Source organism: Alnus glutinosa, chromosome 4 (assembly GCF_958979055.1).
Source record: "Alnus glutinosa chromosome 4, dhAlnGlut1.1, whole genome shotgun sequence".
Classification (NCBI taxonomy): domain Eukaryota; kingdom Viridiplantae; phylum Streptophyta; class Magnoliopsida; order Fagales; family Betulaceae; genus Alnus; species Alnus glutinosa.
Genome location: NC_084889.1, coordinates 5,163,808 through 5,189,917, shown reverse-complemented (window position 1 = coordinate 5,189,917; position 26,110 = coordinate 5,163,808). Strand labels below are relative to the sequence as shown.

The 26,110-nt window shown below is 36.9% G+C and overlaps 6 protein-coding genes across 7 annotated transcripts; 4 read left to right on the top strand and 2 right to left on the bottom strand.

Moving 5' to 3' along the window:
- Nucleotides 1–3,101: 3,101 nt before the first annotated feature.
- LOC133867199 (peroxidase 43-like) lies at nt 3,102–4,737 on the top strand. Its single transcript, XM_062303910.1, has 4 exons — nt 3,102–3,368; nt 3,458–3,640; nt 3,750–3,915; nt 4,014–4,737. Exons 1-4 carry the CDS (start codon nt 3,138–3,140, stop codon nt 4,430–4,432), a joined length of 999 nt encoding a protein of 332 aa, XP_062159894.1. The 5' UTR covers nt 3,102–3,137; the 3' UTR covers nt 4,433–4,737.
- Nucleotides 4,738–7,778: 3,041 nt separating this feature from the next.
- Nucleotides 7,779–13,156, top strand: LOC133865205 (probable beta-1,4-xylosyltransferase IRX10). The gene is made up of 8 exons (XM_062301569.1): nt 7,779–8,223; nt 8,352–8,498; nt 8,584–8,648; nt 9,366–9,435; nt 11,178–11,396; nt 12,291–12,434; nt 12,509–12,644; nt 12,722–13,156. The coding sequence occupies exons 1-8, from the start codon at nt 7,861–7,863 to the stop codon at nt 12,949–12,951; spliced, it is 1,374 nt and encodes a 457-aa protein (XP_062157553.1). The 5' UTR covers nt 7,779–7,860; the 3' UTR covers nt 12,952–13,156.
- Nucleotides 13,157–13,621: 465 nt separating this feature from the next.
- LOC133866686 (psbP domain-containing protein 4, chloroplastic) lies at nt 13,622–15,814 on the top strand. The gene is made up of 5 exons (XM_062303297.1): nt 13,622–14,146; nt 14,767–14,870; nt 14,998–15,109; nt 15,318–15,545; nt 15,626–15,814. The coding sequence occupies exons 1-5, from the start codon at nt 13,825–13,827 to the stop codon at nt 15,688–15,690; spliced, it is 831 nt and encodes a 276-aa protein (XP_062159281.1). The 5' UTR covers nt 13,622–13,824; the 3' UTR covers nt 15,691–15,814.
- A 186-nt stretch (nt 15,815–16,000) lies between these two features.
- Nucleotides 16,001–17,893, bottom strand: LOC133866685 (pentatricopeptide repeat-containing protein At3g21470). The gene has a single exon (XM_062303296.1). The coding sequence runs from the start codon at nt 17,842–17,844 to the stop codon at nt 16,219–16,221; it is 1,626 nt and encodes a 541-aa protein (XP_062159280.1). The 5' UTR covers nt 17,845–17,893; the 3' UTR covers nt 16,001–16,218.
- A 275-nt stretch (nt 17,894–18,168) lies between these two features.
- LOC133867137 (pentatricopeptide repeat-containing protein At1g08070, chloroplastic-like) lies at nt 18,169–20,787 on the top strand. Its single transcript, XM_062303827.1, has one exon. It carries the CDS (start codon nt 18,180–18,182, stop codon nt 20,028–20,030), a length of 1,851 nt encoding a protein of 616 aa, XP_062159811.1. The 5' UTR covers nt 18,169–18,179; the 3' UTR covers nt 20,031–20,787.
- A 410-nt stretch (nt 20,788–21,197) lies between these two features.
- LOC133866687 (bidirectional sugar transporter SWEET1-like) lies at nt 21,198–25,678 on the bottom strand. 2 transcript variants are annotated; one of them, XM_062303298.1, is made up of 6 exons: nt 25,475–25,678; nt 25,320–25,356; nt 24,371–24,466; nt 21,900–22,179; nt 21,627–21,746; nt 21,198–21,513 (listed from the first exon to the last, which is right to left on the bottom strand). In XM_062303298.1, exons 1-6 carry the CDS (start codon nt 25,509–25,511, stop codon nt 21,334–21,336), a joined length of 750 nt encoding a protein of 249 aa, XP_062159282.1. In that variant the 5' UTR covers nt 25,512–25,678; the 3' UTR covers nt 21,198–21,333. The 2 variants fall into 2 exon arrangements, with proteins under 2 accessions (XP_062159282.1, XP_062159283.1); XM_062303299.1 differs by lacking the exon at nt 24,371–24,466.
- Between the last annotated feature and the right edge of the window lie 432 nt (nt 25,679–26,110).

Here is a 26,110-nt window from a genome sequence, read left to right as displayed (position 1 = left end):
GTAGCGCTTGCCCACTACTCGGATCGTGGGATTGAGGTATATGCTCCATGATCGTTGCAAAGTCGGTCTTTAACCGACTTGAAATCGTAGGGTCGTGGTTCGCGCTCCACAATCATTGCGGAGTCGGCTCTAGATCGTGGAGGCATCTTCCGTAATAATAGCTATTGCGCGGATTGTAACGACCCACCCCTAATGACACAATATTGTCCGCTTTTGGCTCCCCAAACCACGCTTCCCAGGAGGTTACCCATCCTGAAATTGCTCTCGCAAAAGCACGCTTAACTGCGGAGTTCTGATAGGTTCATGACTATTACGGCTTTAAAACGCATTGTGTCATAAATGATGCATTTATACATATAAGCACATCCTCATTCCCAGGTGATGTGAGACATCACACGGATCGTGGGATGTTCTTCACGGTCACCATAAGGTCGGTTTTTAATCGTCCTTGATATGTACGCAAAATCGGTAAATTACCGATTCTGGGCACGATGGTTTCGGTAATTTGTCATTTCGGTCCTAATGGGGCGAAATTCTGGCCCGTTGGGCAGGATCAGGATTATTCCCTAACATATATAATGATAATTATATATATATTACAAATATATTATGAAAATAATATATATAATTGGGCTTGATACTTGTACAGGTACTTGTAAATTTGTGAATTTGGATAGATACTTGTACAGGTAGTGTGAATTTGTGAATTTGGATACTTGGACTTGATGTTAATGGTGAAGAATAGGTTATTAAATCTCTCGCTGGGGTTGCTTCTGACGGTGCCTGAGCTAGGGAAACGAGTAGACAGGGAAAACGAAGTGAAGGACCTTCCAGCTAGCTAAGAGAGACGGAGTACTCGAGCTTGTGGGCTATGTACTGAAACCACGTTGATATATAGGGAAACCATCGCAAACAGAGACTCAGACAAGTTTTTTTTTTTTTTTTTTTTTGTTGTTGTTAACTAGCTTCAGCCTTCAGAAAAATACTATAGGCTTAGTGTGAGAGATATAAAAAATGGAACAGTCCCAAAAAAAATTGGTCTCGTCGACGAGCGGCAGTGCGAGAAAAAAAAAATTGTTTCAAATGGGCTGGAATCTCATTTTCTGGGACTATTCCATTTCTAGCTCATCCATCGGGAAAATCCATCAAACAAGGGAAAAACAAAGCACTCAATGCAAAAAAAAAAAAAAATAAATAAATAAAAAAAAAATCAAAGTCTTCGTGACTAAGTATTGGATTAAAAAAAAAAAGAAGAAAACATTTACTAATATATAAAAACCAGTTATCCGGTTAATAACTGGGTTAAAATAATCGGATAACCGGCGGTTGGTAAAAACAGCAACCGGTGGCCGGTTGAGGTTATGAGCTAATAACTGTTACTACAACAGGTTGTATACCCCTAATTGACAATAATGTAGTAGTTTAAAGAGATTATGTGTACTTTTCATAAAAAAAAAAAAAAAAAATTAAAAGAAAAAAAAGAAATCAGCAAACACACCCTTAGTTAATGCTAATAACCAGCAGGAATGTTAAGGATTTTAGCCACAATTCTCAAATTACTCGTGCATACACAATGAAGAAATTGGGGACCATTAGTCTAATTTGGTTTTTCTTTTGCTTCAAGAAATATATAATAGTGGAAACATAGGAGCCGCTATGAAATCCATATGCACAAAAAGCAAAAGCCAAAAAGCCAAAAACCATAGGGGGTGGATGTGGATGAGTTGATCTCAAACAAGAAAATTAAAAACAAACAGTAATAAAATTTCAAGACGCCTCCTAATTAATTATTCTTTCCAATTTCACATAGCATAAGACCTTGAAATAAGTTTGTGGTACAAATTGACCTCATGATGATCAACGCCTACTAAAGGTTTGAGTATAGGGTTATCCATACTAACCGACCTATACAAATGTGGCTGTGAGAGATATTTGTCGATTTCCTGGAATTGGAGATGCTATTGGATTGAGAGTTGTGAGCACTTTTAATTTCGTTTAGAAAATTTTGAACTGTGTGTTATTTCTAGGCCTCGTTTTTGTTTTTTTCAAATATATATAATGAATAAAATGAAGATTTCTCATTCAATGTTATGTGCCACACAATATCAAGAGAATCTCTTTGTCAAGAATGGTTGAAAAGTTGTCACCAACCCATGTACTTTATTGGAGGTTAAGGAACTTATATTATTTGAAAAATAAACATTCAAGAAGCTACTAAGCTTTTGCGATATTTGGAGGCAATTATGCCACTAATTAAGTACCCTTTTGTAGAATTATTATTATTAATTTGTTATGAAAGTAGTTATTATTAAGTTACAAATGATTCATCGGTGCCTTTTTGTTTTTTGGTTTTTAAATATAGACCCTTTAAAATTTATTTTTTACATCCCAAGAAGTTTTTTTTTTTTTTTTATTTTTTAATTTTAATTTCACCCTTTCATAGATTGCAATAAACCAAAAGGTCAAGTACTATTTCTATTAATTGGCAGGCCTATCCTCTTAAAGTACTGTTCAACTTCAGATCAAGAAAAATAATAAAGACAAGAATGGCTAGCTGTATGACTAATGAATTTTGTCGAGGTTCCCCTCCCGTGGGCTCTGTTCAACTTTTCCACCAACCAAACCATGGATCCTGATGCGACCGAGAAGGACACTGCAGCAGTGACGCTTTGATCTCATCCTCTGACCTATGTATGGAAGTGTTGATGGCAACATCTCTATTTTGTGTATATGGTCTTTTATGTGTACGTGTCCAAAAAAAAAAAAATTATATTTTTTTTAAATATTTTGATTTCAAATAAAATAGATATTATTTATTTTATAGCTAAAATAATATAATTTTATATTATTTAAATTTTTAAAAGATGTGCCAATATTAATATCATATATACTATTAAATATATAGCTTTAAATTCCGACATAAAATGGATAAGATGTTTATTCCATTCTTTTTTACATTTTTCCGTTTAACATTATTTCTGTGAGAAAAAAAAAGGTAAGGAAACTAAATTACACGCGCATAGAAAACAGCTATGTAATCAGCATCATCACATTTTAGTCCTCCATCCCTTCACTTTTCTTCCTCCTCCTGATCTTTCTTTTCTGATTGCTCACGAGTCACGAATCACGGCACTCCCATGCATCGATCTTTGGAATTGAGTGCTCGAACGATGGCGTTGGTTTTGGTTCTTATTATGTCTTATCATCTTATAGGTATGTCGCAAGCGCAGCTTCAAGTTGGCTTCTACTCCCAGACATGCCCAGAAGCTGAATCAATTGTCCGCTCCGTTGTTCAAGATGCCATTCACGTTAATCCCCGGAATGCATCAATTTTGCTTAGGCTCCATTTCCATGACTGTTTTGTTGAGGTCCCTCTCTCTCTCTCTCTCAGACGCGCGCACGTACAGCAAAACTCCCAAGTTTTTTTCTTCTTTTTCATTTTTTCTTTCTAAAACAGGGCTGTGATGGGTCAATTCTGATCGACAATGGCGCTAACGCTGAAAGAAATGCACCTGGTCACGTAGGCCTTGAGGGTTTTGAAGTGATAGCGAAAGCCAAAGAAAACTTAGAAAGAGTTTGCAAAGGTGTGGTTTCTTGCGCAGATATCGTGGCTTTGGCCGCCAGAGATGCGGTATCCTCGGTAAAATAACTCTTTGTTCTTTCAACCTGATCAGACTCGGTGCATGCACAGTTTCATAAATTTCTATTTTTTTAATGACATTTGAATAATATTTCCTATATATATGCAGCTAAAGGTGCCATTTTATGAGGTGCCAACCGGCCGGAGAGACGGTAGGATTTCAAATATGTCTCTTGCCGCCAACATGCCTGAGGCTGATGACTCAATTCAGCTTCTGAAATCTAAGTTCACGCAGAAGGGACTTTCACATGAAGATCTTGTCCTTCTCGGTTCTGGTATATATATTACAATTGTCATCACATAATTTAGTGATAAATTTTTTTTTTTTTGACTTATAAAATAACACTCTGAATCTAACAAAACGATCGAGCAGGTGCGCATACCATCGGAACTACTGCATGTTTCTTTCTACAGAACCGACTGTACAATTTCAGCAAAAACAGTAGCTCCGACCCAGCCATCAACCCTCGATTTCTACGAAAACTAAAAGCCATGTGTCCACCTGGAAACTTAAATGACCGGATACCTCTTGATCCTGTCACTAAATCCGAGTTTGATGATCAAATTCTCCGGAACATCAGGGACGGGTTTGCGGTCATAGCGTCTGATGCAAGGCTCAATGACGACAATAGTACCAAGAAAGTCATCGAGTCCTACATTAACCACGCAAGTGTTAGATCTCGACAATCTTTCAAGGCAGACTTTGCTGAAGCAATGGTGAAAATGGGTAATATTGGGGTGAAAACAGGATCAAATGGAGAGATTAGGCGAGTTTGCAGCACTGTTAATTAAGTTTTAATCTCTCCTTTTTATCCTGTCTTGACGCCAATATTTCCCATTAGTTTTTCACCTTGGCTCTACCAAAATCTGACTTAAATTGAATGATCGATGTTCTTAATTACTAGCTAGTATATAAAATGATGTTCTGTATGGCTGTTAAAATGGATAATAGTAATTAAGGTGGCTTGTATGCTTAAACATGAAAAGCCAAGCACAGGCCATTTGTTGTATAATGAAAAGCCCAGTATATATATTATTCTAATTCTCAGCATTACCTATATCATGATTGTTTTTTTATAAAATAGTACTCTTTATGAGGTGTGCTCGTTTTTTTTTTTTTTTTGAAGAACTATCATTTCTCTTAGGCAAGTAAAAGAAATCAATTAGATGATAATATCTAACGGTGAATACAATGTTTCATTATTGATATTTTTTAAATAATATGACAACGTACATATTTACTGTTTATCATTATCTATACCTTTAAATATTGTTAACAATAAAAATGATTCAAGTTTATTTCACTTAAAATGAAAAAAAAAATCTTATTCTGATAAGTATGGGCTTCATCCATACAAAATTTTTAAAAACCCATAAATTATTTACCTTTTACTTTCCAAAAATTCTTTATATATATATATATATATTCCCACCCAAAATTTTTAATTTGGCCCCGTGGGTGTCCGTGACCATGTCAATTGCATTTTGCTTTCTGGTGGAAGATTAAGAGGCTGCTACAATTAAAAACTAGCCAAGGAGGAATTAATGATAAAAAAGAGAAGTAAAATGATTCAAGTACGGGTCGGGAACATGTTTTCCCCGCCACGGCTATTTTGACAATTAATGACTTCACTAATGTAGTTGGTTCATGGTGCGACGTTATAGGCAACCAAAAATAAAATTTTTACTTTTAAAAATATACGTAGTAGTGTAAGTAACGGTCGATTTCATAGAGAATATTTTGCCTAATTTTATGCTACGTGAATAAGAATGGAGGGTTTAAGTATAACAAAAATAATTTTAAGAAGAATAACTAAAGAACAATTCAAATTAAAGTATAAATCAAAAAATAAACATTGGTCTAAGTCAACATTCACCATCGGAATTTTACAACTGATCATCGATGCAAGTATATATCAATTCATATTTTGAATATTCACCGTTGAAACTATTTTCCTATCTCTCCTTAGTCGCAGTTAATTAGAAGACAAGTGCTCTAATTAACCTTAACTACTAAACAACCCAAGACAAGCGCTAAATATTTAATCTAGTAGCAGCTTTAAAAATTAGAATGATCGATGAAGCGAAACAACACAAGCACAAGCGGTTGCATTTAATTTCGTCGGGCGTTCTTCCTAAGATTTAATAATTTCTGACACATGAAATCATTAAATCTTAGTTGCTTCGCAAATTAGAGGGATCAAACAATTACGGATTTGATATCTAACCAAGCAGTAAATTGCAACGAATAATAAACTAGTAGGCCTCCTAGTAATTAAACGAGACAATCATGAAAATAGACACAGAAGAATATCCGATACTCAAAGCATAAATTAAACAATAAAAACAAATTAGATCTCACAGTTTTATTGATTCTGAGGCTTTTGTTTCCTTCGACCAATTATGAAAGTTTAGCCGTGCAGAGCCATAATTAAAACTAAAAGGAGAAGTTAGAGAAGAGAGAAGAGGATTATTATCTTCTAGTCTGATGACTCTCCCACTTTATACACATTCATCCCATATTAGAAGCCTACAAAATCTCATAAAAATATACTAAAGATTATCCCTTATCTTCTAAAGATATTATAAAGCTTATCTCTTATCTTCTAAAGATATTCTAAAGCTTATCATAAAATAACAATATCTAAATCTGACTAATTAAGGAAAATATTAAAAATGAAATAAAGTCGTAATATAACTAGGAATGTGGTATTTTCAGCTGAACTTTCGTGCACAAGATTTGAAAACTTCCACACATAGACCGCTTATTAGAACTTCAAATTCAAGCCCGATTTCGACCTTGATGAAGTGTCTCTCAAAACGCAAAACATGAAAGTTGTAGATCATTTTCTTGGTGTTTCATAGCATCTTGAATCATCTCAATCGGAGCTCGGAAGAGAGAGTTATGCTCAGATTACGATGTGATGTTGAAACTGTCCAAAATCATCTAATTATCTTTGTTTTGCATTTAACGCTTTTAATGCATCATAAATAAAAAAAAAAAAAATAATGAATACATTTAAGTACCAAATAAAGATAAAAGACTAAACATTAAAGAAAAAATATATGACATTTTACATTCTCATCGGTCCAATTGAATTTAATTCGTATGTTTTGCGTGCTCCTTTTTATATCACAATCATTACCATTATTTGAAGACACTGTGAGGTTTATCGCTCCAACCGGTTCAATCACCGATTTGGCCTGTTGATAATATAACATTTATTATAATTACATTAATTAGATCAAATAAAAAACACTAAAAATATAGAATATAATTCTACTTCTATATTTTATTTTTGAATATAAACACACCTGGCTGATAGAGTATTTGACGGAAAAAACGAATTTACTTATGTTTGTTTTGGCGTAAAATGATTTCTGAAAAATAATTTCGGCATTTTAGGGTATTTGGTAGGAGCGAAAATAATGGTCAACGAAAATCATTTTCGATTTGCCCGTAAAACTTTCTTTAATTTTTGAAAAACGATTTACTGTTTTAAAAACCGCAAATCGCTTTCTGAAATTAAACTCTTCGTCCTTTCAAGTACGTTTGATATTCGATTGCCGAAATCTGGCAATGATTGGTTGTCGGAATCTAGCAACATCTGGCCGGACCTGGATGGATCCGACCAGATTTGGCCAAAATGACCATGATCCGGTCGGATCTGACATGATCCAGAGGAGTCCGGTCTGAATCCAGCAATTTTGGCCGGATCCGGCCAAACATGCTCGCGGGAATCCGGCAACAGCGACCGGACGTTGCTGGATTCCGACTACAGTTGTATTTTCTCATTTTGTAATTTTTTCGTGCGAACCAAACGCCGAAAAATATTTTCGAGAAAATTGTTTCTTTTAAAAATGATTTTGTCAAAAATATTTTACCACATAAATTATTTTACGACGAAACAAACAAATCGTTAATAAATTAGACATTTTTTGGTTCAACGAAGGAATTGATTCAAATTGATATAATGGCAAATACTGCCTGTTTCGTGTGGGAAAAAGACTGATTTAGGGGCGCGTCGAACGGTCGGTGGCTGCTTAGATTTAAAAATAATAATTAATATTTTAAGAACTTTTGTTAAATAATCTGAAAAATCCTCATTCCTTTTTGAATTGTCGAAACGACGTCGTTCCTTGTCAGTTGTCACTCAGCTCCACTCATCATCTTCATAGAGCGCATACAGTTCCTCGCCAAGTTAAGAGACGCCACAGAGATGGGAAGCATAGGCCACAAAGGCAGACCATTGGCGTCCCACCAGGCCCCTCTCTGCACCCGCACCCACCAGATCGGATCCCTCCTCCTTGTCTTAACCACCTTCTTCCTCACCCGCCTCCTCGACCGCTCCTCCCCCCCCTGTCCTTACCTCTCCGCCAATCCCATCTCGACACCGCAGAGCCACGTCGGCCTCACCCCCGATGGGTTCCTCTCCTGGCCCGAGCGAGGCTACGGGTCCCACCTCTCGCTCAAAATCTACGTCTACGATGAGGACGAGATCGACGGTCTCAAGCTGCTTATGTACGGCCGGGACGGTCGGATCACGGCCGAGGCTTGCTCGAAGGGCCAGTGGGGCACTCAGGTAATTAGTCGAGGTGCTAATTGGCTTCTAGGTTTGGTTTAGTTGCTGAGACATTTACAATGAGAAAATTAAATTCAAAGAATTGAAACTCAGATGAGTGATTTCTTTTGGAAATGTTAATTATGTAGGTTAAAATACACAAGCTGCTTCTGAAGTCGAGGTACCGGACGAGAAAGAAAGAGGAAGCGGACCTGTTCTTTGTGCCGGCGTACGTCAAATGTGTTCGGATGATGGGTGGTCTTAACGATGAAGAGATTAACCAGACCTATGTTAAGGTAGAATCTGACATTTTCATTGATTGTTTGCTTGCTTCTATATTTTCTATAAGCATACCTATGTTATGGTCGGTTCTGTTTTCAGGTCATAAGTCAAATGCCGTATTTCAGGCGTTCTGGAGGCCGTGACCACATATTTGTTTTTCCGAGGTAAGATTGTTTGGTTCCGAGTTTTATCTTTCTTTGTGAAAAAGGTTATGTCGTTGTAAGCCTATATTGATTGATAATATGGTTGACTGGAAAAACAGTCAATAGAATTACCAATTGAAGTATTTATTTCAACCCGTTTGTTGCATTTTCTATTCTGTAATTGCTTTGTTTTGTTTCTTGTTTCCATTTTCTTAGCCAGAAAGCTGGGTGGATAATGAAACTGAATCTATAAAACAATTATTATGTGGAAGAGATAAAATTTTGACCTTGCACATATGTTTCATTTGTACTATTGAAAATATACTTTAGCTTTTAGTACATACAAAGTATGAGAGAAAAAGAACTGAGTGCTGGAAAATTAGGTACTTCTCAATTTGATATCTGAAATAAGTCTTGCATGGGCTATATTCTAAAGGCTTTCTTCCCCTTTGCCGGTTCTTATCTCTGGGGTCTGCTGAGTGGAAAATTTTATGGAACCAGCGCAAATGGTAGATTTTGGTAGAGGAAGACTTGTCTGCAAAAACCTCACATAATAGGTGGATTATTGTTGTAATTTGCCTTCTGACTGAATGAACTCTATTAGCATAAGTGCATGATATTTTGCTTATTTATTTTTCCATAGTGACTTATGATTCCTTTTTCTCTATTTGATTTTTACATATGCGGTAATTTTTTTTTGTCACTAATGTTAATGAGCTTGCTTTCACTAAATCGCAGTGGTATTGGAGCTCACTTATTTAGATCTTGGGCAAAATACATTAATCGTTCCATTATTTTGACTCCTGAGGTACCCACTTACTTCCATATGAGATTCATTTAACATATGCATTTAGTACTTTTGAACAGTTAAAAAATACCTAAGTAGTACTGAGCTTTTAGTATTGATTTAGTTTTGGGCTTTTAAATCAACCCATATGCCTGCAAATCTAACTTTTTCGATGACAATATGTGGTTGCAAAGCATTTAGTGCTCTTGTATAGAAGCACACAAAATGTATATGTTATGATCCTTAAAATCACAAACAACTCAGAAAAAGGGAAATGTATAAGATGGATAGTAAGATCAAAATTTGTGCTAGAATTATTCCATATGTTCTTGGTCTAGAATCAATGTTAGTGTCAATAAGAGTTTATGCTTAAAATCTTGTTACGTTATGGATCTTTTTCTTTTTTGCCATAACTGAAATTTAAACTTTCAGGATTTTTTTTTTGTTAGCAAATGTCTTTCGGTTATTATCTCTATATTTTTCAAATTTGAGTTTGCTCTGGACTTCTGTTTGTACTAAACTGATAGACTATATAATTTTCACCAGGGGAAAAAGAAACTATTCTTTGTGCTGTGATAGTAGCTATTGTTAAATGGCTTCTATAGAATTTTTATGGCATTTTAACTGAATTATAATTTTCATAATTATCTTACAGCAAATGTCTTGGGATATTTTCTCTAAATTTTTCAGACATGAATTAGCTTAGGATTTAGAATAGATGATTTGTACTAGAACCCTGTTAGTGCTGGAGGTGGCAAGCTGGTTGGGAGGCCCTTTAAACTAGTCTGGGATTGGCTTTTGAGCCATCCTTATAATTGTATCAATACTATTAGTATGGCAGAAGAGCCTATGGAGTTTTTTGAGGAACTTATGGAGTAATTTAGTTCAATTAATATGCATATGCAACATTCATCAATCTCATATCAGGGAGTGTAACTTTGGTGGCTAGTTTTGTAATATAATGTCAAAGTTCTGCTCTATTAGGCTGTTTAAAACAGCAGATTGAAGTCCTGGCATGAAATGTTTATGATCTTTCTCTCTCTCTCTCTCTCTCTCTCTCTCTCTCTCTCCCTCTCTATTTTTTTTTTCCCGTTGTATGGTAAGCTTCCATGATGGGTATAATTGTCAACATTTTCTCTGAAAGTACCCTAAAGTGTCAAATTTGAACTCAATTTTGAGTGGAATTTCACTTTTAACTAGTCAGTAGGTGGTACACTGGTACGGAAGACATTGGCTGGCCCATGTCCAGAAATTATGAACCTGCCTCTTGGATGCCTTGGGAGGTTTCAGGCAGTCCTAAGCGACAATAATTTTATCAAAAGTTAGCACTCGTGTTATGGTGTGTATTACATCTGGCAGAAGCATTCATTCCTTAGAAGTTTTTTTTTTTTTTTTTTTTTTTTTTTTTTTTTTTTATATATTTTATTTCAAGTAGGCTGCAGAGTTAATGATTTGCTTAATCTGCAGTGGCAACAACCCTCTGAAATTTCTTATTAATGACATTAGCTGTTAGATACACGGTCCTTTTGTTTTCCTATTACTGGATTTGGACCTGCATCATTATATAATGTTTGGAAATCATTATTATGTTCCTTGAGATGTCCTAAAAAATTTTATATGTACTATGTTTATTTCTGCTACCAGATTTGGTGGTTTTTGGAATGAGTTCTCTTTATGGGGTATTGGGTCCAATTCTATTATATTACAACCTTGTAAAACCTTTTTGTTTGACTTGAAGAATGTTTATTAATGCGTTAGTGCAGGGGGATCGGACTGATAAGAAAGACACAAGTTCTTTTAATACGTGGAAAGATATCATAATTCCTGGCAATGTTGATGATAGAATGACTAAAACTGGGGCTACCCTCGTCCAGCCTTTGCCTCTATCAAAGAGGAAGTATTTGGCAAACTATTTAGGTCGTGCACAAGGAAAGGTTGGCCGTCTTAAGTTGATAGAGCTTTCCAAGCAATTTCCAGACAAGGTATGTCATCATCTTTGAGTTCTTGATCGCTCTAAATAAAGCCACCTGGTTCGTTCAATTTTATGCTGGTAATCTAGATTTGGTTGTGGAGTTTAGCTGGATTACGAAGTCACTTAGACATACGTTATAGAGTTCTGCATCTTTGGTTATTTGCTTCATGAAAAGATTTTGCAAAAGAAGGCAGGGGAAAACCTGTTTGTAGCATTTCCTAATAATCATTGCTCTTTAATAGTTGGAAGCACAAAAAGGCTTATATAAGTATTTGATTAATTAATATGATCCGCTAGTATTATGTGGGCGCTACATTGTGTTATAAAAAAGACAAAATATTCTATTCATTTAGCCTCTTGTGGTTGTAGAAGATGCATGGGAGTGGGTCAAATCCCACCTTTTGCTAGGATTCGGGGCTTAAGCAACAGCCCCCCCCCCCCCCCCCCCCCCAAAAAAAAAAAAAAAAAAAGAAAAAGAAAAAGAGAGAGGATAAAGTAAAGAAGCAAAAGAACATTTTATATAGGCACAGAGGTTATACCTACTGCAGTATAAGTGGTCCTCGGATATGTCAGTGTTTAGATTTAAGATTTCCAGTTTTTGTTATTGGCATCGACTACAATGTGTAATTTAATTGCTTAGAATGCATAATGAGCTTTACATATTTTTTGGTTGGGCAATATATCCTTTTTGTTCTCTTTTTGTCTCATCTTGTTAATATATTCATTCCTTTGTCGAGCAGAATTACTCTCTGGTATTGGATTCATTTGCTTGATATGTAACCTTAAAACTGTCGTATCGGGCATGCGGAGTGTTTTCTTTGAAATGCTAAATTATGACTACTTTTAATTTTTGCATTATATTTTTAAGATATATAGAAAGTATGCATATTGATTCTGTAAACAGTTGGAATCTCCAGATCTGAAGTTCAGTGGCCCTGACAAATTGGGAAGGATAGACTATTTCGAACACCTTCGAAATGCCAAGTTCTGCCTTGCTCCTCGTGGGGAGTCATCTTGGTCTCTTCGATCTTACGAGTCCTACTTTGTGGTCTCTCTCTCTCTCTGTTTGTACACACACTTACAGTGGGTCAGTTTAAATAATGTGTTTGTTACGCTAAACAGGAGTGTGTCCCAGTGATATTATCGGATCAAGTAGAATTGCCTTTCCAGAATGTCATTGACTACACCCAGATATCAATAAAATGGCCATCCACTCAAATTGGTCCCCAACTTTTGGACTACCTAGAATCTATACCAGGTCAAATTCAACACTCTGTATCTTGCTTTGCTTACCCTTTAATATATAATAGCTAAAGTTCTGGGTTTTCTTTTCAGATGAAGATATAGAAAGGATGATTTCCCGTGGTAGACAACTGAGATGCCTATTGGTTTATGCCCCTGAAGTAGAGTCATGTTCAGCATTGCATGGAATTATGTGGGAACTTCAGAGGAAAGTTAGGGAATTTCACCAGTCAGCCGAGACGTTCTGGCTGCACAATGGATCTATTGTAAATCGAAACTTGATTGAATTCTCCAACTGGAAACCTCCCATGCTTTTGCCTTGATCATGGTTGGAGATGATCCCTTTGCTTGCATGTATCATTTCTTTTCACAAAGTTATACCTCATATTTTATTTGTTGTAGTCGTTAGTTTTATGCCTTTCTCCAAGTGCCCATGATTTTCTCAGGTTAGAGCAATTCCTCCTCTGATAGTATGGCCCGTTTCCCTTTTCTCCTTCAATGATTAATGCTGTTCAATTCTTTAATGTTTCTTTCACTGTACCATTGGTCTGCTCTGCTGCTTCTTGTGCCCGCACATGGTTACTCATAAGCCTGGCAAGGCTCCTCAAGAGTATGTTGTGGCTATATTAGACTAGTTTTAATTTGTGGGTTGTTTTCGGGGTTTGGGCATTTTTAATAAAGAGCAAAAATATCTCCCAAACCCCGCAAATTGATAAAACGGGAAAAATCTCTCAGAAGCACATCAGTAATCTGGTAAAACCCACCTCTCAAGGCTCAGGAAAAAAATAAAAATAAAAATAAAACCCACCTCTCAAGAGCAAAAAAGGAAGTAGTCTTTTTTTTTTTTTTTTTTTTTTTTATAAAAAAGTAACAAATAAAATAATGAAAAGGCTCAGACCGCTATACTTCCAATAGACGTCAGAGGGTCCCATTGTCCAAGAGCTGACATAAAACACCAGAAGGACATCTCCCAGAAATCTGCCACGCGTCAGGCTGAAAATGATGATCTTTTCAGAAGAGAATCCGGGTTGTGAATAGTTTGGATACCACGTCCACACAACCAACCCCAGACACCGTGAGAACCTCTAATTTGTACAAGGTCTTCCCACCTAGTTCCAGTTTTACAAGTAGTTGAATTTTCCGGAGACAAAAACCAGACCAAAGTTTCACCCGTCTTCCACTAAGGTTTGAAGAATATGGGAACAGCTTTATTTACTAGTTGTAGCTTTTCTTGGAGATACCAGCAGCAGATAATTCCTTCTAATCATTTGCTTGCTCAGTCTTCACTGGAAAGTGGGATTTCTAGAGCAAAAGTTACTGCCGATTCAGGAGAGAATGGATTGGTTGGTGGAGAGATTGAGAAATGCTCTGGGTTGATGAAGAGAAGATCAGTTCTGGTTTCTGGGGTTTCTTTAATCTCGTCAGCAGTTTTGGGTTCTCCTAGAGAGGGGTTGGCTGTGGTCAAACAAGGTCTTCTAGCTGGGAGGATACCTGGTCTGTCTGAACCAGATGAACAAGGTTGGTTTTTCGTAATTTTTCATAATATTGTTCCCTTCACTTGCTTTCTAATTGCCTGTCTTTTTAATAATTGTCTAATTTCTGCATTATGGTAAATGATACCAACATGCAGTAGTGGGAAATTTTCTGAGGAGTGAAAATAATTGCTCCTTTATAGTTATCTTACATCCATGGCAAAAAAAAAATGGAAGAGAGCTGTAATAATAATAATAATGAGTTTGTATTTCCATTTTCTGGGGGTATCTTGATATAGCCACAGATTATTGCTATCAATGCTTATCAGAAAAATGCACAAGATTTTTTTTTTTTTTTTTTTTTTTAAAAAAAGAAAAGAAAAGAAAAGAAAAGTAAAACCAAACAATTACCCAGTAGAACCTGATCGATTAGACATTAATATATGGTACCTTAAACCTCTATTCTGTCTTGGGTCATGCAATCACATACTCCCCACATAGATTTCATTTTCTGTGGCTTTCGCATAGAGCCCAAAATCGTGTAGGGAACGCTGTATAGAATGCCTCTCCTGGCACTCAAAATTTCACATGCTTTTGTCTTTTTTTCTTTTTTGGTTTTGTTTATTGGTATGGTCGAGTTCACTAGGAAAACATATGCTCAGACAGGTTGGAGGACATACCGCAGGCCAGATGAGAAGTCTGGAGGGCATGGTGTTGGATGGAGTCCTATCATCCCCTACGCATTTTCTGTCCCTCAGGACTGGCAAGAGGTGATAATATACAACCCAAACATGTTTGAACTGCATATTGAAGTTGTAATTCAAACAAGTCTCCCTCTCATTTCTTGTTTTTACTTTTTCTTAGTTTTCTAAATTTGTCATTGCATCTGTCTACCAGGTTCCAGTATCAATAGCAGATCTAGGTGGCACAGAAATTGATTTGAGATTCGGTAGCTCTAAGGAAGGACGCCTATTTGTAATTGTTGCACCGGTTCTTAGATTTGCAGATGGTTAGTTCACTTAAAATTTTCTTGTTTTTCTAGTAGGCATTCTGAAGTTGGAAGAGTGCCCTTTGATGCTTGTGTGCTCTATGAACTCTGACTAGCTGTGCCGATCTTCACATGATCTTAGCTCTTTGTAAACAATTTTCCTTATTCTCTTTCGGTAAAAGAAGTTTGATATTCACATCTTTGTCATGTTTTTGTAAAATATGTATAGATCTTGGTGATCAAGCTACAATTGAACGAATTGGACCTCCAGAAAAAGTGATTAATGCATTTGGACCAGAAGTGATTGGAGAAAATGTAGAAGGGAAGGTTATAAGTATGAATGTAGCAGAACACTCGGGGAGAACATATTACCAGTATGAATTAGAGCCACCTCATGCTCTTATCACAGCAACTGCAGCTGGAAATCGCCTCTACTTGTTTAATGTAACTGCAAGTGGTATGGATATTTTGATCCTACATTGACATGCTTCACAATAACCTAAAGCAAAGTATTCATATGTTCTTTTACTTTTGTAGGTCTTCAGTGGAAAAGGCACTACAACGATCTGAAAAGGATAGCCGAGTCCTTTCGTGTTGTATAATTGAAATATTTCATGAGATGAGATGGCATAAAACCATTGTTCAAGTTTCTGCAGTGTAGTTTACAACAATATAGGAAAAAGAAAAAGTTCAAAATCAACAAAGAGCTAAGTGTTTTGACGGAAACTCCGAGTTCAACTTGATATTGTATATCTTTGGTGCATATGGAATTTCCATAAAAATCTCTCTTGCAGTAAACCTGGCAGTGTTTTGGAGTATAAAAGTATGTTTTGAAGGACACCCTTCCAGTTCTGAATATGACCGAATCTTCAAGGTTCCCCTCCTTTGCAATTGAACTTTTTGATGATCATTAAACTTAATAGACAGCTACTGAAAACCTCTACTTGGTTCGCGGGGGGAGATTTCCCCGATGAGACCGAAAGTAGCACGTGTAAATGACCAAAGTTTCTTCTTCCAGTGATGGCAGGAGGACCTACGAGTTAGAAGCAAACATGCTCAACAGGTCATTTCCCCATTCCTGTGGGTGCAAGTTCACTTATAGGGTTACAATCTAGTGTAGACACAACGCTTTATCTAGACATTACGGAACTGCAGCCTGGGATCTTTTGTAACCCTTGGTTAACCATGAACGTCCTCATCCTTTCAGCCTTCTCCCAGCTATCTGAAGCAGCATAAATATGTGACACAAGAACGTAAAGTGAGTCGTTAGCATTCACCGTGTTCAAATTTCGTGTGCTCTCTTTCATGATCTCTTCTGTCATCTCCTTGTCCAGATGAACCCGACAAGCTCCCAGCATAGCTGTCCAAACCGTGTCATTGGGTTTCATTGGCATTCTCTTGATCAAATCATAGGCCTCTTTCAGTCTCCCCACTCGCCCCAAAAGGTCAACTAGACACCCATAGTGCTTGATGCTTGCTTGCAAGCCATACTTCTCCATCTTGGAGAATATTTCTATACCTTCACCCACATACCCTCCATGTGCACATGCTGAGAGAACAGAAAGAAAGGTTATATCATCAGGCATTTTGTTTGAATTTTCCATTCTGCCAAAAAACTCAAGAGCCTCTTTGCATTGTCCATGATTAGCATAACCTGAGATCATAGCATTCCAACAGGTAGTGCTCTTGTCAGCAATCCTTTCAAATACCAACCTCGCAACGGCTAAATCCCCACATTTTGCATACATGTCGACCAATCCATTTAAAACGAACACATTGACATTTATCCCCTTACGATGTATAATACAGTGGATTTCTTTACCTGCATCCAACAGCCCCAACTGAGCACAAGCAGATAGGACACTCACAATAGAGACTTCATCAGGCTCAAATCCTTCAGCTGGCATTTCACGAAATGCTTCCAGAGCTTCCTCACAAAACCCATTCTGGGCATACCCGGATATCAATGAATTCCAATTCACCAAGTTCCGGACTGGAATTCGGTCAAAAATGGCCTTGGCCTCCTTGACATCACCCTTCTTGCAGTACCCAGAAATCATCGATGACCAAGCAAAGAAATTCCGCTGTGGCATCTCTTCGAAAAACTCCCTTGCAGCCTCCATCTCCCCATTGTCGGTGTACCCATCAACCATCACAGTCCAAGTGACCACATTCCTCAACTCTGGAGGAACCCCGTTGAACAATTGCCTGGCAGTAAGGGTATCTCCACCCTTTGCATACCCATCAATCATTTCAATCCAAGTCACCTCATTTCGAACCGACATCTTTTCAAACAAAATGGACGCGGATCTTGTATCTTTATTTCTCAAGTACCCCCCGATCATCGCATTCCATGTCACAACATTTCTCTCATGCATATAATCAAACACTTTACGCGAATCAACGACATTGCCACACTTAGCATACATATCAACCAATGAGGTCCCAATCATTACCTCACAATCCACCCCGCCCTTAATCGACTCAGCGTGCACTGCTTTTCCGAAATTAATGAAGGAAAGAGAAGCACAAGCCTTGAAAACTAAAGGGCCTACTACAGCCAAACAGTGAAGTCCTTTACGGCGAACTTGGGTGTAGAGAAGAAGGGCTTCTTTTGGAGATCCTTGAGAGATGTGATTCCTAATGAGGTAACACAAATTTGAGAGATTTTGATGTTTGCTTATTTGGGTTTTTGATTGAGGGTAGACTGGGTTGTGTGCATTTACTTGTGGATTTTGGGACGAAGATATTGTCATTTCAATTCAGTCTCATTTGCTTTGCACTTCCAATTTCCAACTGTTTATCAATGTTTAACAATGACTGAAATACAATTAATTAAAAAAAATTGATCTTTTAAAACTAATAAATACAGATATAATAAAATTGAACTATTTAATTTAAAAATAATGGTGAAGATTTTAAAAAGTTTAGAACTATTGTTAAAATCTGAAGATTTTAGTGGACAATGAAATCCAATTGAATTAAAAAAGAAAAAAGAAAAAAAGAAAAAGAAAAGAAAAAAAAAAGGAGCTAAGACCGAATATTTAAATATCTAAACACTATGAAGTAACTAGAATAACGGTCTTTTTGAATGGCCAATAACCAGAAAGCAATGGACCTGCGAATGCTGAGACTCTTGCAAAACTGTAAAACTATGAGAGAACTGAAGCAAACCCACCTTCAGGTTCTCATGAATGGCCTTCGTGGCAGCGATTTGGTACTACCTAAGCTTATTACTCTTGCCTCGGAACTTGTTTCCCTTGACTACGCTGTTCGTATATTTCGAAATTCTCAGCACCCAAATGTGATTTCCTATAATAATATGATCAAATGCTTTATTCGAAAGGCCCATAAAGGCGCATTGCGTGTTTACCATCAAATGAAGGCGTTCACAATTGCACCGAATAGTTTCACCTTTACCTTTCTTTTGAGGTGTTTCGAACCGTTTGAAGCTCTAGAAGATGGTAGAGTGGTTCATGGAGATATTGTGAAGCTAGGATTTGGTTCAAGTGTGTTTGTTCAGAATACCCTTTTGGATTTCTATGCAAAATGTGGTCGGAATTTGGATTTGGCTCGTCGGGTGTTTGAGGAAATGCCTGACAGAGATGTTGTTTCATGGAATTCAATGATTGGTGCGTACTTGGCTCATGGGGAGATAGAATCTGCTATTCGATTTTTTGATTCGATGCCTGAGAGGAACATTGTGACGTGGAATTCTGTTGTTTCGGGGCTTTCTAAGGCTGGAAGTATGGAATTGGCACATTCGGTATTTGATAGGATGCCTGAAAAAAATGAGGTTTCTTGGAATTTGATGATTTCCGGCTATGTACGGTTGGGTGATGTTGAATCTGCACAGTGTATTTTTGATCAGATGTCAGAAAGAACTGTAGTTTCTTGGACGGCTATGATATCTGGGTACACTATGATTGGTGATCTTGAATCTGCAAGGAACATTTTTCATCAGATGCCAATTAAGAATACTGTCTCTTGGAATGCTATGATTGCTGGTTATGTACATAATCATGATTTTGATCAAGCTCTTAATGTGTTTCATCAGATGTTAATTGATGGTAAGTGCAGGCCTGATCAGACAACGTTGGTCAGTATACTGTCTGCCTGTTCTCACTTGGGGTCTCTTGAACATGGGAAATGGATTGATTCTTATATTAAGAGAAACCAGTTTGAATTGTCTATTTCTTTAGGCAATGCTCTGATAGACGTCTTTGCAAAATGTGGAGATGTGGGAAACGCAAAAGCAGTTTTTGATAAGATGGCTAAAAGATGTGTTATTACATGGACAACAATGATTTCAGGTCTAGCTGTTAATGGTCAGTGTAAAGAAGCACTAGCTCTCTTCGATAGGATGCATGAAGAAAGAATTAAGCCAGATGATGTCATTTTCATTGCTGTTCTGTCAGCTTGCACTCATGGAGGGTTGGTGGAAGAAGGTAGAAGGGTATTTGACCAGATGGTTCAGGAGTTTGACATTGTACCCCGAATTGAGCATTATGGTTGCATGGTTGATCTTCTGGGTCGAGCAGGGCAGTTGGAAGAAGCAGTAAGATTCATTGAAGGCATGCATTTGGAGCCAAATGCTGTCATTTGGGCCACTCTACTAGGTTCTTGTAAGATTCATGGGAACAGGGATATGTTAGAGTCTGTAACCAGAAAGATTATGGAGCTGGAACCTTCAAATCCTAGCTATCTAATGCTAATTTCGAATTTGAGCGCATCAATTGGACAGTGGAAAGATGCTTTGATCTCTCGGGTAGCAATGAGACAGCAAGGCATGGAAAAAGTTCCTGGTTGTAGCTCAATCCAAGTTGGGGATAAGGTCCATGAGTTTCTAGCCAAGGATACAAGTCATGAGCAAAGAAAGGAAATCTATAGGGTTTTAAATTGTTTAAATGGACACTTGAAAGCAGTATGTGATGGTTCATAAGAAATCGCATGGTTCATTGCACTAAGAACAGTCGCTCCCCTGTGGATGGTTTAGATGGTATGCGCTATGAGGAAGTTGAGAATTAAAACCAGGCAACATGTCTGGGTAAAAATTCAGTTTTTTGCCTTCGTATCAAAGCAAATTTCACATCAAAATCTGGTTCCTAATTTCTTCCAAGATAAACCCATCTTTTATGGCCCACAAAATCAGAAGGTATTTGAGGTTTAGGTACAAGAAATTTTGGAGGTTGAATTGAAAAAGCCCGAATTAAGCAAGAGAAATCTGTGGGCAGGCATGAACTTGTAAAATTGAGGTTGGAATAGCTAAAGGGGAGCTGGTGGACATTTAACAAGGGGATAACTATCTCCAGGGAGAAAAACGGCTATTGTGACTGACTTCTGTATCTTCCAAGTAAGATGAAGCTTAAAGTTGTGGCTGCATGGTGGCCACTCATGAATACCAAGAATGAAGCAGAGAGGCGGGTTAATTCTCTAGCAGGAAATGCATAGCCTTCAATTAAACCTGTAGAGTGGATATACGAAGGGAAACAAAACATTAAAAATTCGAATGTTATTGTAATTTATAATCTAGGTATAAAATTGTGCTTATACCTAAATGATCAGCCTCTCTAACGCTCGCAATGGGACATCTTTCTATTCACGAAATAATGTTTGGGCTTATTTTCTTTGAATAGCTCTCTTGTAGTGACAGTCTATAGTTAACTTGTGAAAACTCTTTGTAATGTTTTTGCCTGCTTCTCTTACTTGATTTAATGCTTCTCGAGACTGGTTTTTGTTTTTGTTTGAGCTTTTTTGTTTTTGTTTTTGTTTTGTTTTGTTTTGTTTTGTTTTTTTTTTGTGGGCTTGTTTCAACTGGGCCATAAATTTATTCTATGCAATTTGGTGACACATGAAATAGAAAGTGATCAAGATTTAATGTTGGTATACTTAATGGTATACATGAAGCCAATGTTGCACGTTATTTTAAAACATTTAAATAATGTGGTATTTTATACATGGTTAGATACATCAATTTTAAATCCTGAATTGAAGAGGATCTTTGTCCCCACTTTGGGCGCCCCTCTCATTTTAAAATAGTAAACTTGAAATTCATACCGTGCTTGGAGCATTTAAGTATGTATCTTCCGCTAGAATAGAATCAACAAGATTCACTGAAATATCCCACTTTTTGTTCGTAATCAATCTACCATCTTACATGGCGTTGTTACAACTTACAGAAGGGGAATTTGATACAAATGGTTCAAGAATTACAGAATTATTGAAAATGATATGAACAGGAGATTTTAGTCGTGCCCTTGCAGAGCTGATCCATTTGCGGTGGATTTCTTCTCTTGGTGATGAGGTTTAGGAAGGCCCATCTCCACAGATTCTTCAGGAGTTGGTTTCCTGTTGTCACGGACCCGGTAGATGAAGTACAACATCAGTTGCATGGCCCCCAGACCGCAGCCGAAGCCATTGGACACCTGCAACAGCACAACACAACACATTCCCATCAAATTAGGACATGCACCAGCCACTTGCGCGCTTTGGAACAGATATTGGAACTTTAGCCATCAATTTCATCTCATACACTTACAGAAACAAAAGGGTCACGACCGAGTAGACCATAGATAAACCAGGAAGTGCCGCACAAGAACACAGACAGCGACAGGAAAAATGGCATGAATTCCACACTCTTAGTTCTAATCACGATCATCTGCATGTACATTAATTTGGAACCCAATTAGATATATGATATTTATCATCTCAATATATAGAGGTACATCCAATTTTTCTCAATTAAATATATACCCTGCTTAGAAAATGGCCCTTACAAAAAGCAATGGTCCAAAAGCATGAAATAACTTACCATAATTGACAGAGGGGAGGCAGACATGATGACGGAGAATATGGTAGCAAGAAAGCCACAGAAGAGTTTCCTGGTGTTGCCACGCAGGGCAAAGAGGGACACTAAGGCCACGGCTGATAACATAGTGAGCACAATTGTCAGGATCCCCAAAATCTTAGCCTTCTCTTTCTTGGGGGCATATAGGATGAAGATCACCACGTATATGAACTCGATTGCTGCACCGGTGAGACTGATTGTTGATAATAAAAAATTGTGAGGGGATACAAATGGAAGGCCATACCTGTTATTGTAACATTTTTTTCAAGTGAAAATTCAGTAATTAGACAACAAAAATTATTTATTATATACAATTTGAACTAAACTATGTTAGGAATTGAAGTTCCAAAAGGGGAAAAAAATTAGCGGGAACACAACTTCTTTTGGGTATAAATTTCCAAAAAGAAAAAAGAAAATAACTTTAGTGGGATATTTTCATAACTTTTTTTTTTGGTACGGTATAAATTAGGAGAAATTTGAAAGATCTTGTTGTGTTCATACATTTGTTATTATATTTCTCTACCACTTAAAATCAAAAGATTATAAGAATTCATAATTTGTTACCTTGCAGACAATTTGAGAGGAAAAATTCAGAAGAATCTAAAAGACCAAATAAAGTTTCGTGCACAACATATAAAAGTATTAACTAACCAACATACAATTTTAATTTTGTTGTTGATATTTCCAATAGGTTTGGCCCACATTAAATAGTGAAATACTGGCCCATTTCTCGAGGTCGGCCTATCTTCGATAGATCTACGTCCGAGAATAGCCCCTCAAGAAAGAAACACTAAGGCCCAAATTAGAAAGGCCAAAATCCTTTGGAAGGCCCAAGACTAGTAGACAAAGTTAGACATCCCCCGGTCCATTTCGACTTAAGCATTTAAGAGAAAGGCGACACAAATGATTCTTGTCAGAAGAATATCGGCGCCTATCCTACATGATTAGACAACAGCAGGACATGCACTAGAGGTGCCGCCCCTACTTCATAGCAAGAAATGATTAGATTACAGCAGGACACTAGAGGTGCCGCCCTTACTTCATAGCAAGACCCTAGGGATATACAATAGGGGCGCCGAAATGCTGCCCCTATGAATAGACAACCCGGATAGCCCTGCTATAGCCGAGAGTCCGGGCGCACATAGAAGAATGACGACATCAGGCACAGAGGCGCTCATGCGAGTGCAGAGTAATGATAGCAGGTGGAAAAACTTTCCTTAACGAAGAATGAAGAATAACAGATATAGGCGGTGCTGAGCAATGGATGTATATAAATACAACTCCCAGTCAGGTAAGTATGGGTCTCTCTCTCCCTCTCTTTTGAAATGTTCTTCCTCTTCTTCTTAATCTCCCCCCAAAAAGACACTGAATACTGACTTAATCATCGGAAGAGGTTCCGCCGAAAGCCCCTGGTGTCCCTTTACTGTTTTGCATGTTGTTGAGTAGCCAAAGGAGAAACCAACCAAGAGCTGACGTGTCACTGACCCGGAAACTGTCTCAACAAATTTCTTTTTTCTAAAGCAAAAGATGTGGGGCTAGAAATGTCTTTCCCTCTAATTGCTACCCTCCAAACATCAATATATAAGAGTAGCCTCGGATAGCATGAACTTAACGTGGATTAAGCTTCTTGAAATGACCGAATTATTTATTTGTCTAATTTTTTACTTTTTGTATATATTTTGGTACTGTTTCGATTTGTTTTTGGTCTTTTGTTGGGGAGTTCATCCATTTTTCTTTTATAGGATCATCCACTTTTTCTTCATTTTGGGATCAGGAGTGGTAAGGATCCCCATTGCGGCCCATATGAAACTGTTAGATGGTCGAAACATGATGGTTCTACATATTTTGTACATTTTTTTTTTTAAATAAACCATTTAATCTGGAGGATCCACGTGTAGGTTCAATGATTGATTTAAAAAAAAAAAAAAAATTTAAAAAGATCATTAGAGGGAGTGGCGCTTGAAAATCTCAACTATTTGTGATTTTTGGCTGCTAGGGCACTGTATGCCTACATATATAATACTAAAACCCAAGATCCCACAAAGAAACGTGGGCATATGAACACAATCGACAATAAGCATAATATTAATTTCAGCAGTAACAACAATGACAACGTCAGACAGAAAGATAATCATGTAAAATGAATAAAGGAGCAAGTGATTAAGAGTGACTGGCATAACCATAAGTCAACAATGGTTGGCCCTTAAGAAAATGTTAGGTTCGGGTATGGTCGAGAACATAAGGTGTTGTTTGTGGGTGGACGAGCTTCTAGCCGAGTTTAATTAATTTGGTTAAAATGTTTGTTTTCCAGATATTCCCTTTAGTTTGGAAAATTATGAAAATTATTTGTGTTCTTAGCCGATCGAGCCATTTGAATTAGCAACATCAAACATTATTCTTCTTCTTGTTTAATATTGAAGAAAGGAGAAGGTTACCATCCGAAAAGGAGGCAACTGAGCAAGGACATCAGGTATGGAATGCCAGAAAACTCTTCTGTCGACTTGTGCCTTACGATCCTCTTAAAAGTAATCCTACGATGATAAGTGCCACAATTTTTTCACAATTCGTTTAATAATAATAAAAACAATTTATTGTTCTAAATTGTATGTCAGATTGAGTAGATAATTGAAAATATAGTGTCACGTCAATATTATGAAATAAATATAAGATAAAAATATAATTTTTAGCATTAGTTAAATATTAGAGTAATGTTATTTACGAGAGCATCTCCAACAGTAGTATTGGTTAATTATTTTAGATACTCAAAATACATACATATATATATTTTTTTTTAAAAAAAAGAAAAGAAAACAGATTAGCTACTAATTTTTTAATACAAATTCTAACAAATTATCTATCACATTCTTTACTTTCTTTAAATATTATTTTTCAATGTATTTTTTATTATGAAAGTTGAGGGAGAGGGGGAGAGAGAGAGAGAGAGAGATGAGAAAAAGGAATAAAAAAATGACTAAAGTGCGCTACATTGAACTTTCACATTAACAAAATGAATAAAAATACTCCATTTCAAAGTATATGCCGGAAGAGTAAAATGGCTTATAATAGCTTAATATAACTATTATGAGCTATTTTGAAAAGCCTACTAGAGATGTTTTAAGTAGAATGTTACACGACTGTCATACAATTTAAATGAAATGATGTGACAACGTACATCAATCCTTAATTTTTCTTTTTTATAAATATTTATCAATCAAAAAGTTGATTTTCACTGTTACATCATCTAACTACGCCGCATAGCAATATACTAAATATAAATAACTTGGGGGCTCCAGTGATATGTGCATAACTGCATATCAATACCCTTCTGGGGGAGAAATGATATATACAGTCAAAAAGTGGAAAATATCGATACATTATACATACATTGGGGCCAAGAAGAGGAGCATAGCAGTAACGTTTCCTTGTAGCCAAAGATAAAGAAACAGATGAACCATTAGTCCAAAAGCCAAGAGAAAGAACTTCAACAGATAAAATGAAGGCAAAAGAAGAAACCATTTTGGAAGAAACTGAAAACCCACCAAAGATTCCGAAGAAGAAATGCGTGTTAATATCCATTGTCTTCAGTCTATTTTCTACAAAATGTTGAAACAAGACAGAGATATAGTACAGCGGCCGCTGGATCGGATATGTCTTCCTTAGTTTTGGGTAGATGTTTGTGGGCAAAGAGATAGAGAGAGTAGAAGCAGATATGAAGGCGTTTCTTTGCAAATGGCAATGGGATGAGCGGTGCAACAGAAGCGAGTGGGTTTATACAGAGAAAGAAACACTAGATGGTATCAAAATAATAAGGTTAGTGCGCACGTTTGCCTTTTGTGATTTGTCTCTTGCTCTAATGATCGAATTTCCTTGTGTAATGCGCACATTTGCCTTTTTTTCTAATCAGTGGGATTTGTTTAATTTCTTTGTCTGTGGGTTTGATTTCCTTTTGACTCGATCAGCACCCTGATCAGATGCTTCTTTACCATGAGACACTGATATTAAGGTACGTAGCAGTTGATCAGGGAGACTGTTAATTTGGGTTTATTTAATAAGGATTAGGATTATTTTAAGATTAGTTTTTATGAATTAGAATTAGTACTAATTTTATGATCACCATGACAACGTCCCACGGTGATCACTGAGTACAGTACTCTGCTAAGGTTTTGTTCTACACT